The following is a 17,180-nucleotide window of genomic DNA, read 5'->3' on the forward strand; positions in this document are numbered from 1 at the left end:
GCTTCGGTCAACTGTAGCTTGAGCTACGGGTGTGCCTAAAAGGGCTGACGGAAGCAAAGGTAGTGTGTGGCAGGACGTGCGCAGAACACTGAAGGGGTGCGAAATTTCACTCGCGTACGTGCCGAGGAGCGGGGAGACATGAGACGATGCTTAATCGGGACTTGAGTGGTGTGGGAGCCCGTGGATGAAACGGCCGGAGACAAAATTAAGTAGGAAAGTACAATACTGGGATAAAATTTTGATGGCTGTAACAGGCTACAGAAAAAATATAAAATATTTATTTAAATTATACTAAGTATAAAGATGAGCCAGGAGATTATGACAATTTATGGCTCACCTTATACACTCATAATCACATTGTCCATGCTACTGTTAGCAGTAATTTATATCACAGATGTTTTCAAGTTTTTACTCACACTGCCTCCTGAGGAGTAGTTAGAGGGTTGCTTGCAGCCCTCTGTTGTTGTGACACGTTACCCTGCATTTGAGCCTGATGCGACCACATGCCACACAGGCGGGTAGAAAGTCCAACCACCTTACGCTTGTTTCTGCTATCTCCTTGCCATCATGCAGTTGTAGCAGGGGGCGAATACCTGTGTAGCATAGTAGTTCATTACAAGCAAATCAAGCAAGGGAGGTTTTAGACCTGAAGCTGCTGGTTATTCAAACAATATTGAAGTTGTGATATTAATTAGCACTAAGTTATAAATTAAATTAATGCTTTTAAAACAGTTCAGTAAAGTACAGCACAATAAGCCCTTGACTTACAGAAGGAATATGTTTTAGGGAATGTTTCATAATAATTTTTTTTTTTTTGTTATTTGAAATTTGATTCTTTGATTTCCATTTTGATTCTGTTGGGTTCCATACTCTTCAAGATAATCCTTATTATGCACCTCCATATTTATGTAGTTGAATAAAAAATCTGAATGTTAAGAATGTAATCACAGTTGTGAAGTTCAATCTGAACTTTTTGGAACACTCCCCATTAGTTGGTCAAAAATCCTATTTAAATGTATCAATGAATGACTTTAAGAGTCTTAAAAATTTAAGGGAACCTAGCATTTTCAATGTTTTTTTATATGGAAAGAATCGACCATCTTTGATTCCAAAACAATTGGATTCTGAATCCTTTCATCCCGTTAGAATATATTGAAATTGGCGGTTTCCAGAATCGTAATGGGCCCAATAGTAGAATTACCTCAACTACGTAGTTTAAGGAAACTGGACAATAAATTGGCCGTGCCCTTTTGTAAGGAAACATCACAGTATGTGTGGAGCATTTCAAGATACCATGGAATACTGAAATCAAGATGGCCTGACAGAAATTCAAACTCGGGTCATCTGGAATGCAAGTCCAGTGTCTTACCACTGCATCACCCACTCCATTTTTATTTCTCTCTTTTGTAACTTAATTCAACCAGTGCCTTTGCTTGTACCTGTGTGAAAGGCAATGGTGAGTTGAACCAACTAAATTGTGAATGAAAACATGTAAGGCTCTGAAAATAAAACATAATATTAATCTCTGGTGTCGAACTATTAGTATTTACCAAAAAAAATTGACATCGATTCAAATTCATAGTTTTTTTTAAGCTAGTGTCAGTGTAGTTTTGTTAATTTACAAAACCAACAGAAAATTGGTGTTGTTACATTAATGTTGTTTTCTTTTTTAGCTGAAAGAATACGAGGCACGCCGTTTTTTCCAGCAGATAATTTCCGGCGTGGACTACTGTCACCGGCACATGATTGTACACAGGGACCTGAAACCAGAAAATCTGCTACTTGATCATAATCTTCATGTGAAAATAGCTGACTTTGGTATGACAGAATAATTTATTTTGATATGTTTTCTTAACTGGTATATAGCATTATTGCTTGTAATTGGTTTTTAAACAGGCTCTGTTTTTGATTGAAGGGTTGTCCAACATGATGATGGATGGTGAATTTCTGCGCACAAGTTGTGGGTCTCCTAACTACGCTGCCCCAGAAGTTATTTCAGGCAAGCTATATGCCGGTCCAGAAGTTGACATTTGGTCATGTGGGGTCATTCTGTATGCACTATTATGTGGCACGTTGCCATTTGATGATGAACATGTGCCAACTCTGTTCCGAAAAATCAAATGTACGTATTAAAACTATTTTACTTGTAATCGATAGATAGGGGAGACCGGGCCAGGTTGTAACAGTTTTTGTATTAAATTTTTTTTGTGTTCATGTATAATACCTAAGAAATATATTTACTGGCCAAATTATGAAATAGCCCTTCTTCTTCCATCTCAGGTATTTTGGAAACAATCCTTCTGCTATTTTTTGCTGCACAAGGGGAAAACCACTTAAGAGAAAAGTGTTACAACCAGCCCCGCTCTGGGGCTGGTTGTAACAGACCTTGGGGTTGGTTGTAACAGTATTTAAAAGTGTTTAAAAATTGAAATCCAGGAATTATTTACAATTTATTGCGAACCATACAGGAAATATTAAACATATACTTGTTTTCACATATTTGGCAGAACGAAAAAGTCTTACGAATGCATAGTAGGTACCTAATGCTTACTCGAATATTCCATCTGATTGACAGTTGTGACAAACATACTTTTTCGATTTTTTTGCACAAGAAAAGTGTGACCACAATTGGCAGTCCAAACAACGAACCCACTCCTCACAAGACTTGCTTGAAGAAAATGGTTCTAAACACACTAAACAAAAACATTCACTCTCGTCCTCTGATGAGCTGTTGTCACTTTGTAATGAATTTAGTTGTTTTGGAGGAAGTTTTGGCTTAGCTTTAACACGTCTGCACATTTGTGGTAATTTCTTCTTTCCCTTCTGGAAGACCCGATTTCTTCGTTTCTCATATTCTTCCTCCAACGCATTCTTTTCCGGAGTGTCTGTCAAAATGACACTTTTCCTTGTTTTTCTGCCTCCATTTGTTTTCCTCGTTGCGGATTTTGGAAGTGGCTGGACTGCTTCCGGGGAAAACAATTCTGGCTCGAGTGAATTATTAGGACATGCTTGAGTTTGATAATCTGGAGATTCTCTTGCCATATCATGTGAACAACTTGGTGCTACGTCTGGATTTGGTCTGTCCGTCACAAACGAAGGAGCAAAATCTGTATCATTAAATATGTCTCTGTTGTAAGGAAAAATTCCACATTTCTCAAATCCTTGTTGGATGTTTATTGGAGTTGTAGCTAGCAGGAAAGCTATTTTTAAGATCGATGGAATAGGTATCATATATTGTCATCGGCTTAACTGTTGCATCTGGGGTTTGTTGTTCCTTAACCATGCATCCATTGCTGTGTTTATCTGTCTCTTGAGTGGTGAAAAGACACTTTGATCAAGTGGCTGAAGCCGATGAGTGCAATGAGGTGGGAACGATAACATAACTATGCCATTTTGTTTTGCAAAATCTAGACAGACGGAAGATATGTGTGACTGATGATTGTCTATAAGTAGGAGGACTGGTGTCTCTAAGCTAGGACGAACACAAGCGACAAAATGCTTAAGAAAAATCAAAAACTCGGCTTCGGTTGTCCATCCAGACTTATTTGCAGCACCTATACACCCTGTTGGACCAACTCTGATGAAGTGATCATAATACCTGACTCTAGGAAAGATGAACATGGGAGGAATAGAATTGGCTGCAGCATTCACTGCCACAGTTAGGTAACCAACTATCCTCGTTCGGCTGATGTCATCGCTCCAAAATTCAGTTTCAGTGGAAAGCAAAATCGACATGTGTAGCTGTCAAGGTGATAACGAGCAAGAGGTAATAAATCCTGCTCGAAATAGTATCTCTAGAGTGTAGGGCAACCAGTGCAGTAGGTTTTTTTTTTTAACTGTCAAAAGCTTAAGGGCAGGGCAGGTTGTAACAGTCGATGGGGTTGGTTGAAACAACTTATTTCAGTTGTTACAACCTGCCCCAAACGACACTACTAGAGAATTAATACATTTTGGTAGTATATATATTATTTAAATGCCAATAACATATATGTAAAGCCAGTGTTTAGAATATGTATGTACTCCAAAGAGAGTTTTTAAACAATGTAAAAACAAATTACAATAATTATGAATATTAAACGGGAAATATTTACTCAACATGTCGAAAAACAGTCTTTCTCTTCTTGTTTCTAACTAGCGTGTCTGACCGGCGATATGTTGCAATTCACACTGAGAGCAACTACAGGCGCTCCCGTGACTAAAAGGAGAAGATTCTCTGGTGACTGGTTGTGGAACTAACTGTCGTGTTACAACCTGCCCCTGTTACAACCAGCCCCGGTCTCCCCTACTCTAAGAATGCTTTTTAGGTAAATATATATTTTTTGAACACTGAACCAGAAATTCGACTCGTCAAGCATTGTGATTATTTTGTTTTTTAACTTTTCCTGCAATATATTTTTGATAGTACAGTAAACTCCCGGTATACCGCGCCCCGATAGATCGCGGAATCGGGTATATCGCGGGTCAAACCATGTCCCCCAATCAGAAATTAATAATAATACTAATAACACAGTAGAACCTCGTTAATTCGTGATGGTCGGGACCGAGATAATTACGGATTACCGAATTTCACGGGCTAGCGATTAAAAGCCCGGAAGGTCTTGTCAAGCTTCTCAGACACCGGCGTGCAGCTGGGTTAAGGCCAAGGTCATGTGACATAACGTCTACCGAGGCTTACTGCGCCTTGGCAGCAGATGGATAAAAAATAGTAAACTCTCCATTATTCGTGTTAATTGGGACCCGCCGATGCCCGGATAGTTAAAATCCTGTAAAAAAAAGTAATAAACCCGGATAATCCGTTCAAGGTAAGGACCGTCTTCGAATTAGTCTCGGCTTAAAAAAATACGGCACTGCCTGGCCATTAGTTCACGGTCATTTACAACAGCCGAAGAGAGAAAGATAAGATCGTGCTGAACTTTCACACATCAATTTTGGGTAGCCCCCAACCCCCCCCCCCCTCCCAACTCATCCCACTTCGTCCAGCCCCAACTCATCCCACTTCGTCCAGCCGAATGCCAGCCAGACACGTCACTCGCCAGGCGCCTGCCGTGCGTTGGTGCGTTGGCGGGTGGAAACAAACAAAGGGAAACGGGAAGCAGAAGTCAGGACATCCCCCTCAAGTTAAAAGAGTGACAAATGTGACAGCTGAAAGGGGGACGACACAAAGGGTCGGTACAAACAGCGTTGCAGAGTTTGGCGGCCCATGCGAAGGCTTGCAGTGTTTGCCGGCCGCCGGCCCGCGTGACGTTAATTTTAAGCGCTGACAAATTTTTACTTCTCTTTTTTTTTCTGCACTTTTAAATCGTCACGGATTAACGAGTTTCTACTGTAATAATAATGGAATAAATGGTTGACAGCCGATTAGGATAATTTTGCTTTGTAACTCACAAACTAAGCATCGGGAAGAAAAAATCCTAGGCGTAGAAAATGTCCGCAGTGAAATTCTAAACAAGATATCTCCGTACATTATTCCTCTATCTTGTAGTGTTTTCAAATTATGGTCCAATCCAGCCCAGTGTTATTTTCTGAAACACTAGTTCTTAACATTTTTTTTTTTAACCCACAAATAAAGCATCGGAAAGGGGACCCGATAAAGCCCACCGTCCAGCGACATTATCCAGCGTGACTCGGCTGGGATTGATTTTGGATAGGTTTGGTTGACGGCCAGCGCTGGGAGGGGAGAGGCGAGCCGAGAATATGCGACCAAGACACCCGGGTAGACGGGAGGAGTGGAATATAAGCGCCAATGATGAGAGGGGCGATTAAGCCGAAAGGGGGGAAGTATGGTGACCTTGAGTAGTTCACTCATTTTCGTCTGCACACTTCTCGTGGTCACGTGTGTTGACAAGCGGAGACATATAAATGGTTTGTTACAACTTGAACCTACAGACGTAATATTATTCGTTGTATTATACACGTTCATCTTTTTACTTTGGTATAATGTTTTAACATTAAATAGTAAAGTAAATCAGCTAGCGTATTTTTAATCTTTGCCGAGGAATTCCCAGTGGTCCAATACTTACGTGAACCATACTGTACCACTTTTGCCGTGAGGTAGTAAACAAACCCCGGAAATGTTTATGTGTAGCGGCCTCCCGACCTTTAACCAGAGGCTGGGGAATATAACACTTGCCGATCCGAGCCACACACACTCAGCAACTCGACACAGCGTTTGATGGAATAAGTAAAGACAACGTTTAACAGACTTTTTAATACGGCGCCACTGATTGCGCTAAAATTATTTTGGCGCAATTTTTGTATCCCACATGTGACCATTTATAATTTACTGTAAGCATGGATAACAAAGTTTAACCACTTTACACGATAGACGATTCTTTATTTTATATTGTACGAATGCTAGAATCGTTTTTCACGTATCTGCTGCATACTTCTGCAAAAGACACGCTATCTGTAAGTACGTAAATCTAGAATTTTTATTTTGTCAATCAAACTCGGTACTTTGCGATTCATATTCGGTTTGAAGTATTACTATGGCCTTTCTATTTAGAAGACTTTGACCACAGAATCGTGTGTAACCGCACACACTGCACTTACTTTGTTACGGACACTTAGACGAAGCAGATACTGTGGCTGACACCACGAGACTGGCAGCAGCTTGTGTGCCGCACGTGTGTATGGTGGCGTGTGGCGCGCTCGTAGGCCGTGCGTCAAACTGTGCGCGGCATGCGGAAAAATAAAAAATAAAATTCAACATTTAATATTTATCTTTAAAATTTATTATTTTTATTTTTTCACCCGCGTTTAGTGAAAACTGCGGATGCAAAGTCCGCACAAAGGCGGGCCGTCTATACTGTGCGTGCTTGCCGACCTATTAGAACACAGGCGGTGTTTTATGCCTTTTGACCTTGGTCACATCGAAACATCGCGGTTATGCAACAACGCGGGTAAAAGTTATGTCCCCCGACAACCGCGTTAAATAGGGAGTGTACTGTAATTCTTTCACAGTGAAGAGTCTGCATCAAAAAGGATCTGGCTCCAAAAATTATTTATTTTCAGGTTTTTTATTTATCCCTGTGTATAAAAAATTCGCTCTATCGTTTAGAGTATGCCAGATCTCTCTCACTGTAGTCCTGTACTATCTCCATTATAACATGAATTTCATACACTCCAAACAAATAAATATGCAATTTTAAAACAGTTTTTATCTTGTTTTTGTAAAACCTTCAAAAATGGATAGACCATTTTTATGCAAACCCTTCAATTTATTTAAATTTATGAGTGAAATAGTTTGGCCACTCTAGAAACACACTCTGCAGAGGTCACAGAAGGTTGCCAGATGTAAATGTTTAAGGCCACCAAATGCTAAGCATTGCAAAACATGTTAGAGTTCGATTTAAGTCAGCTACACAGGGTTCACAGTCGATGTCTGTTTCCACATAAGCCAAGCAAAAATATTTTTGTGACATTCAGGTTATGCTTATCTAATCAAGTGGAGCAGGAAATATAAATAGCTATAAACCTAACAACTTACCTGTTCTATGTGAACTTTTTTGAGACCTACTTGATAAAGAAAAATGTACTCCAAGTGTTGATTAAATTTGATGGATCAATTTAATTTAGATTTCCAAATATTATGAATTATAAAGTAATATTATTTTACTGTAAATTTACAGTGTTGAAACTTATGTTCAGATATAACAACTTTTTTAAATAATACATTTTAAAGGAATTTAAATTAAATAATTCTGAAAACTAGTCAAAAATGGCCAATGAAATAATAGCATTTTACTTCAGTCTTATTATTTGTATATATTTCTACAGTGAAATGGCTTTCAAGTCAAACCCCACTAGAAAACAGAATAGTCTATGCATTCATTAATTCTTTCAATGAATGAATGAATGAATGAATGAATGAATGGAGGGACTCAGTTCATGTTTGTAGAGAAAGAAGACATTTAACGAGAACTAGAGAACAGATTATTATATGAATATGTTTCCTTTGCTAGGATCAGATAATTATTCACGTCAGCATGGCTTCGTTGAACATCAGTCGCAGCTATTTATGCTTCATCACTGTGTTTCTATAGCTTATTTTCTGGATCTGCATTGTTTAAATGCAGTTTTGTAGGCAAGCATTTTTTTATATGTTATGATTTTAGCAGATGCTCAAATTGCTGCTGTTCTTGTGACAGTTGCATCTTCCTTTTCATCCAGTCCTGAACAAGTTTAAACCATTGTTAAGTATATTTTTCATTGAGGAAATAGTTTTTTCTTTTGTATTGTGGGCTGTAGAAATTTTCTTTCTGTGTGCTTGGTATTTACTGATTTAATCTGAATCTGATCATTTGATCATATCATAAATGCATTTGTTATTTATTTCGGGTTGTGATTCTTCTGCCCTTCCTTCAGCCCTAGCATTTTTCTGGGAGGATAGTCACCTGTGATTGTTTATCATAAAGCCACTCATAGTCAATTTCTCTTTCTTGTCTAGGAGCAATAATTGTTTATTGATGCAAAATATGCCAATGTTAGTAGAATTTTACATTATTTAATGCTTCAGCAATTGTCATGACAGTACTGTTTTTATTCATATTAAAATGTTACATTTGTTATCCATAAATTTTTTGGTGTAAATACATCTGTAGTAATAAGCACATAAATACATTATGTGAAAAATTCTACTTTTAAGATCAAATACACATATAGATCTTTTTAAAGTTACGTGTGACTTTCAGTAAACTTCAAGGGTTGTTTCCATGTGTAGTATAAGCTATTTAAGTGTAATTTAACATTTCCTTCTGTAGTAATAGGCTTATGAGCTACCGTGTAACATTTTTCTTTTTTCATTTTAAAGGATTGGCATTAATGTACATCTAAAATGGAGTGTAGACTTTTGTCTAGATTAAATTTGTACTTTATAAATGTAATCAAACTTCTTTTTTTACTTGGTTATCTAATAAGAGTATGTGTTTATTGGCTGCCACTTCATGAGGTGCAGAATTGTAGCATGCAATAGTTAACAACCTATATTTAAATTAGTGCCAACTGCGGAGTGGCAACTGCTGTGTACGTTGCATCGAGACATGCCTAACTCAACAGGTAAATGCCCTGGGCAGTATTCAGTCCATTAGTGTTTTTGTCTTCTGCCACAGACAGATTTTGGTTATCTTGCTTATATCAGTTTAGAAAAAATCTTTCGAGGTTAGTTAAATTAATTAATACTTAACTGTGTGAATGTGAACAAAAGCACATGCACAGATATTTTTTTGTTGCATCCATATGCAATGTACACTGCAGTTGCCATCTCCCTCTGTGCTCATTATTCTAATGCAGCCTATTTAAGGTTCAACCTCACTTTTTGTGATATATTTTAATTTTTTTTTTTGGTTATACAAGATATTTGTGAAAAATATTTCTAACATGGGACTAAAGATGTAAATTAGTATACCTAAATGAACTGTGAAAATGCAGGAAATTAACTTATATTGTGTTATCATGATGAAATTAGCCAACCAAAAAGTTTGCATTATGATAATTTTACTGACATTTTACTGACAGCAGATAATATGGTGCATATATTTAGTGATGTAATTTGTTGAAAAACAAAATGCATTGCTCATATGGTGGCATATCCTGTGAGATTTCCCTAGATAAAAAAATGGCATAGAAATACAATAACGTAACATGATTAGTGAGGCTTATTGGATCCAAGCCATCTTAATTGTGATATTGCGACAAAAATTTTTAAGTAAAGATGTCATGTATGAAATATTTAATTTGTGATTATTGTCCAAAAGCAGGTTCAAATAATTGTTTGGTACCAAAATATTAAGTTTTTGTAATTTGTTTTTCAGCTGGAATTTTTCCAATTCCTGAATATTTGAACAAGTCAGTAGTGTCAATGTTATGCCACATGCTTCAAATTGATCCCATGAAGAGGGCAACCATTGAAGATATCAAGTAATTTGTTTTTTATACTTGTTTGATTACAGTTAATATAGTGCTAAGTAGCATGCCTTTAACCTCCCCCCTTCCCCCTTTCTCGACTGTTATCTCCATAAATCTTGGAAGCATTTTGTTCAGTATTTTACTATTAACTAGTTTAACCTTGACAATTGCTTTAATATGTAACTTTTAAAACTTTTCTCACTATATAATTACTGCATTTTTAAAGATAATATGGATGCAAATATATTGTAAAATTTAAAAAATTACTTGAAAATTTTTGACTTCCATTGTGATTCCTATTGTAGCTACCAGTGTTGTTGTATCTTCTGCTGAGCAATGTGCCCTAACCATGAGGTTATATATGGCTTTGGAGTTTACTGTTTAAGCAAGTTTCATGAAGTTTTAAAATTTTTAACACAAACTTAAAGAATCACTAGCCTTGTCTTTGTTGTATTTAAATTTTTGGACCCAGTTAGCTTTATTCACTTTCATATACTACATACACTTCTACATGGGTAATTTTTGTGCAATTAATTAACGGAATCAGCTCTTCATGTTCTCTGTAATTATTGGCTAGACAATCACGACTGACATTCATAATATTCCTTGGGATAAATTAAAATCTACTAGTTTTGTGTATGTCTCATAAGACTGGTGAAAACATAAATCACTCATATTTGTAGCAAACCTACTCTTTGAAAATATTGATAATCAGTTTCTTTCATTTGGTGCAGTTATAAAAATTAAAAATTTCTAGTGAAAACTTAATGCACAACTCATTTTGAGTTCAGATGGCAAAGAAAATTCACCTTAAAATGGATTATGCATAGTTGGCATTGATTGGCCTAACTTTGTTAGTGGAAAGTATGTGTAGGGACATAAAAGTTTTGCAAATAGTGGTTTTATGACTTGCTATGATAACAATTTTTTTGTGATAAACCTATAAATTATAGTAAATTGAAATACATGACATCTATTCCACGAAAATTTAGTTATTTTTAATTGCAATGTTTATTGGTATCATATCAAAAATATAATACAATGCTGTATAAATAACATTGATGAAATTTGTAAATGTGATACTTTGTTCTATGTGGAACAAGTGATCTTGTGTGTTGTTTTACTTCAACCATTGTTCTGATTTAAAATTTTTTGCTGTGCTTTGGCTTGACTTAAAATTCGTAAACACTTTTGCTTCTAACATAAGTTTTGTTGACTAGATAAAGGGGAAGCTGACCAGAGTTAAGCCTTCTACCTTTTCATTTGTTATATATTTGTAAGTTGGTTTATCATTTGAAATACTTTGTTCAGTTTGATTTTTTTTAATGTTTAGTGCAAATAAACACAACAAATTGCCTAATACAATAAAAAATTCAAGCAAGACATTGTAAAATTTTTTTAGAACAAAAATTTTGAATGTGGGCTACAAATTTTTGAAAGTCAGTTAAATGGTTTGTATCAGTTTGTGAAGACTGCTATTGTTATTGGTAAATTTATAAAAAAATTAATAGTGAAATCATTTATTTTAAACAATATAAAGGAAAGAATTTATACCCTGCAAAACTTCGCTGTGACATTGTAGACTGTCCCATGTCTGCATATGTAGTGTGTTCAAGGGCATTTTATTTTATTTTAACTGATGCAAGTTTTTTTTAAATATTTTCTACTAGTCATAGGCTATGGTTAGATCAAAGTAAAATATGTTTACATTTATAGAAACATAATTATATACTTTTGTAATATTTATATTATCTACCAGACAATGCTACATACACATTAAAAAAATTAAATTCATAAAACGTACATTACAAATTATATACTGGTACATGCCTTGTTTTTTAACATAGTTGCCGCCATTGACCAAGCATTTATTAAGTGTGGGTACAAGCTTATGTATCTTATAGTCATTGAAGTTTACCACCTGTTGTCAAAACCACATTTCAACTTGAGTTTTAATCTCATCATTGTTGTGGAAGTTTTGCCCTGCAAGATGTTTCTTCGGGTAAAGAAATAAGTGGAAGTTGCTGGGTGCAAGGTGTGGGCTCTAGCGCATGGTCAAAAACTTTTCAGTTCAGCATTAATTGGGGTGCCAGGAGGCATGAAGACAATAAGAAGAATGCTTTTGTCTATCCCAGAAAACAGAAGCTATGATTTTTTTTGCTGAATTTGAAGTTTAGAATTTATTGACTTTTAAGGAATTCATATGGCATCATTGCTTTGAATTTTGTTTGGGTTCTGGTGTGTGGTGATAAATCCACATCTCATCACCAGTAACATTGGGATTAAGAAACTCATCTGCTTCTGCATACCGTGTGAAAAAGTTGAGTGCCTTGCTCAACCTTTTGTGTTCTTCAGTTAACATTTTCGAAACCCAGCGTGTACACAATTTAAGGTACCCTAAAGTGACAGTCACTGCTTCATAAAGAGTTGTCATAGACATTTTCGGTATGATTTCATGCAATTCTTTATATTTGAGAGACACACCTGTTTCCTTGAATTGCTTCCTCCATTCTCTGAAGAAAGGCATCAGAAATCACAGATGGCCAACCTGTTCTGTATTTTTCATGAACATCTGTTCTACCTCCAGAAAAAGCACAACATTATTTAATTACATTTTGTCTATTCATAATGTTCCCATGGGCTGAAACAATTTCTTTGTGAATATCTGCTGAATGTTCACCTTTTGCATGAAGAAAACTTAAGACAGAACACATTTCACATTTGGCGGGATTCTGAATTTACACAGCCTTTATAAACATGTACTACTCGAATCACACCAGCATAGAAATAATGAATGACCCTTTGGGGAAAAAAGGGAAAGGTTGAAGGTTAAAATCTATGATGCCAGCGCGCTCACGAAAACTTTCACTTTCCCACTGTCTGTGGTGTATCTTTACTGTGCAAAACACCCTCGTATATTTTGGTATTTAACTCGGGGAATATTTCTATGAGATGAAATAATATTTAATAACTTTGCTTCACTGCTCTTTGCAGCTTCCCTATGATTTTTCCCATCCTTACACCTTCTGACACAATTTCTGAGTCTGCGGTCCGTCCTTGAACACACAAGAATTCTGAAGCACTCAATGTAAGCAGGTCTGTCACATTTAATAGTGTGCATTAGTACAATATTTAATAGTGTGCATTTACAGAAAATGCTCACTAGGAAAGTCTTAGGCCAGCTTGCACAGTCATGACTTAAGGCAAAGTAAAGATTTGACATACCTGACTCTGCAAGCGGCCCTTAATGTAGGACAGAGGCAAGCACGGCTCCAATGAGGGCATAGCAGTGGCAACAGCCCTTCCCTTACCCAAATTTTATTTATTTTTATTTAAATTATAACTTAAGTACTTGAATTCATGGGTTGAAAAGTAGTCATGATAAGTTATATGAAAGTACCAAGTATTTGAGACCATAAATTTTGTAAATATTCAGTGGCCAATCTCTGACATATTTAGTGTCATGGTTTGACATTACATCCTTCTTTGTATAATACCCTCTTCTGAAAAGTCCTTCTAGAGCTGTCCTTGGACAGAGGGCTCAGAAGGACATGACCTTGATTGGCAAACACCTTTTTTAATTACTTTGTGTTAACCAAAAAGTTGGTGACTTTTTCACCCTAACAGTGATGGAGCTGAGCTCTGGTTGCTAGTAGCAACACCTGAGTGACCTTCCGGCTTGCTCCGTAATCACAACACTACCACAACATAACTGCTTAGGTACTTATTTAAAACATAATAAACATAATGTTCTAATTATGTGATATGATTTTTTTTGTAAAAATTACTGCTCCCAGTCATCTACTTGAATTCTTGACAGCTAGGTTTTGTGACATTTCAGATATATAGTTTTTTTTAAATAAATCTAATACTTGACATTAAGCAAAATAACATTTAAATCATTGCTCTGATATAAAAACTTAAAAATAGTTTTTTTTTTGCGGAGTGGTGGCATGTATAAATATTTTTTGGTAGTACCAAAGTTCTGTAATATTGAATAGGAATAATTGTGAAGATAGTGTGTGTGTAAGTAAAAGTTTATAATTTTTTTATTAGTAATGATTTATGCAGATTTTTAAATTTTAAATAAAAACAAAAACTGTTTTTGAATAAAATTAATTTCGTCAATTTTCTTTTGTCATTTATATTTTACATTCCACTTTATTAAATAATTATGATAAAAATTATTTTGTGGCAAATTAGGTTTTTTTTTTAATATTATATATTTTTGTTTACTGCTATAAGTTTAATACTTAATTGAGGCATTCTGTTTATTTTAATGTAAATGAATATTTTCACAGAAAACATGAATGGTTCCAGCGTGATTTGCCAGCATACCTCTTCCCATCACCAGTAGAACAAGATTCATCAGTTATTGACACTGATGCTATTAATGAAGTTTGTGAGGTTAGTTTGTAGAAACTTGTTAACATATGACATGCTGTTAGGCCTGTGAGTAATTTCAAATTTTTGAATGTGAATAATTTATTCTTTGATTTTGATTTGATTTTGAATTCTAACGCTTTGATTAGTTATAAATATTTGATATAGACTACCTTGCAAGTTTGTTGTTTATCAACGTTGAACGTTGATGGTTGAGGTTAAGTCATTTGTGCGTTAAGTACTCAGTTTCAATGTTTTCATGGGACTGCACATTCAAAAACATGAACTTTACTTACCTTTTTAAAAACTTAACAAGTATTGAACTATTGTCTCGGGAAACAGTAGCAGAAAATACCGTGTTTTATCGCATAATTGTTGCACATTTTATACTAAAATCAAGTTTGAAAAGTAGGGGTGTGATATTTATGCAAGAAAAAAATTTTTAGGTAAAATTATTTGTTAAAACAAAACCCATTCATGGAAAGTACATTTATTAAAAAAAGTGGAGTAAACAAGAGCAGGCCAAATAATTTAAATTAATAAGTCATGCAACAAAAACCTTTCTTCAACTTTAAATAGAAAAACAAAATCTGTGACCCGAACACAAGCCACTTGAATCTGTGACGTGAACTAACGCGTAACTATCGTTGTAGTACACACCACGAAAGAGTGCGGGCTATCAAATGTAGTTAACTTGGCACTCGACTGAGAGCGCGCGTTGCACGCAATCGGCGAGATATTAATCTTCGACTATACGGGAAGCAACATAACCAAACATGAATGATGCCAACTAGCGCTGGCTACATTTTTATAAGTGGTACACTGCAGTGATGCAGAGGAACAGATAAAGGTTATAACATTTAAAACAGTCTTTAAAAGAAAATTTACACATCAGACAACTTCGTATTTCTGTTAATTAAATAAGTAAGTGGTAATGTCAGAATAAATATTATATTTCTACTTTAAAATACATTGTTTTATAACGAAAAAATACCTTCACAAAGCGCTTGAAATCTAATAGTAGGACCAAAACATCAAGCAACGTTTACGCGAGAGGTTTATTTTTATCCAAATTTTGATGCCCTAAGGTTTAAAATGCATACTTGAGCTTATTTCTTCACTATTTTGCAAATAATGCTGTTAAAAAAAATTATGTTTTTCGTGAAGGGGATTGGATTTCACTGTGTTTAGTGGTTTACCTTTCGTGCTATTTTGCAGTTTGCAAATATTTTCTGTATAAATATGTACAGTAGCAGCTCTGGGAAATAAGGTTTGGTTATATTAGTTGGGCTGAATAAAAACTTTTTTTTTTAAGAATTTGATATTTAAAAAAAAAAGATTTAGTGTATTATGACTTAAGCTTCCCAGAAGCCTTTACTCTGTGTATTTACTATTTCCTTTCCCTAAATATTTGTGATGTGATAATAAAGATTTTATGGGATTCCAATTATTCACATTCTCTCTATTCAAAATAAATTTTTATATTCAAGAATTATTTGGTATTTATATTCAAATTTGGTTCAACATAAACACTGATATTTGCACAGGCCTACATGCCGTACTTATTTTTAAAAACTCTTTATGTGTGATAGATTTATTTTGTAAGAAAATGTATTATAAATGCTGCCTGCTCAGTTTCTATAAAAGCCTGCAAAGGGATGTTCTTTAAATGATTCTTGCAATGAGGAAGATTGATTTAAATCATTTTTTTCTATATACATATGTTGTTGCTAGTTTGCACTGTATGTCATAGAGAAAACCCCAAGAGACAAAGAAAGATGAATACTCAAAAATACAAAAGACAAGCCAAAATCAGCCAATGGCAAATATAAAATTTATAGGCAGTATTGTGAATTCTGTGGAAAGAATTAGAACAATACCACAGCACAGATGAACACAGTGGGCTGAGTCTATACATTTGACAATGGCTGATTTTGGCTTGTGTTCTGTGTGTTTGTGTATTCATCTTTCTTTGTCCATTCTTGGGTTTTCTCTGACATAAAGTGCAAACTAGCAATGGCATATGTACAAAATATTGATTTAAATCATGGTTGGAGATGGTTTTATGCATTAACCTAGTATACAGAGAGTAGTAGAATAAAGATCATGCAAATGCAAACAGGATTAAGAGTGTTCTTTCAAATGTTTTTTACAAAAAAAAAATTTTTGAGGTCATTAGTTGAATGAACATAAAAATATTTAGCTCATTTAAATTGCTGCAGAAAAAAAAATTTCTAAAATGTAATTTTTTCTTTAAAAAATAAGGGGCCATTACATTCAAATCACTCCAAATTGCTACTGTCACTTGAATTGAAGCAATAGCCGAAATACCCTAACTTGCTACAGCAGTCTAAAGGCTGAACATGTTCGCACTGTTTATTATACATTGCGATGGATACGCAAAAGTAATGAACAATGCAAAACCTGTCGCCATGGAAATGAAGGAAGCATCATAAATGAAATGGTGAAATTTAATCAAATATTGCTAATCTTTTATGCTATATTACAGCTCTGCTCGGCATCTAGTGGCATCTAGTGAAAGGCCACTTAAGACTGACCCTTCTTTAATATGAATAAACTTGAAATGAGAGCTCACCTATATTTGTTGCACTTGATTGTAAAAAAATGTAGATGGCGTTAGTAGTTATTACGAAATAACAAACATTGAATTAATGGTACAGAAATTCTCTTAAGAGTTTAATTTTGATGAGTGCATATCTGTCGACGTTAAGTTGTTTAACCTTTCCAAGCGGATATAATGTGTGTGTCTTCAGCATTTCATGTTCTTTTTTTTGTTAATGTTTTCATGGCATGTTAATAAGCGTATAAAATGTTGAAAGTTGTATTTTCTAAAGAGTATGAAGATATAAGATTTTAGATTTTCAATAAAG

At 35.1% G+C, this 17,180-nt stretch overlaps 1 protein-coding gene across 6 annotated transcripts in view; it reads left to right on the plus strand.

Annotated features, from left to right (window-relative positions):
* LOC134529278 (5'-AMP-activated protein kinase catalytic subunit alpha-2) overlaps nt 1-17,180 on the plus strand; it is a 230,411-nt gene that overhangs the window by 51,873 nt on the left and 161,358 nt on the right. For all 6 annotated transcript variants that reach the window (XR_010074522.1, XM_063363175.1, XM_063363177.1 and 3 more), the window contains exons 4-7: nt 1,674-1,818; nt 1,916-2,122; nt 9,813-9,918; nt 14,208-14,313. Coding sequence is in view for 5 of the 6 variants with exons in the window: in XM_063363175.1 (XP_063219245.1) it covers nt 1,674-1,818; nt 1,916-2,122; nt 9,813-9,918; nt 14,208-14,313 (564 nt within the window). In the remaining variant the exon portion in view is untranslated. The remainder of the gene's footprint in view (nt 1-1,673; nt 1,819-1,915; nt 2,123-9,812; nt 9,919-14,207; nt 14,314-17,180) is intronic.

Source organism: Bacillus rossius, chromosome 2 (genome assembly GCF_032445375.1).
Source record: "Bacillus rossius redtenbacheri isolate Brsri chromosome 2, Brsri_v3, whole genome shotgun sequence".
Classification (NCBI taxonomy): Eukaryota; Metazoa; Arthropoda; class Insecta; order Phasmatodea; family Bacillidae; genus Bacillus; species Bacillus rossius.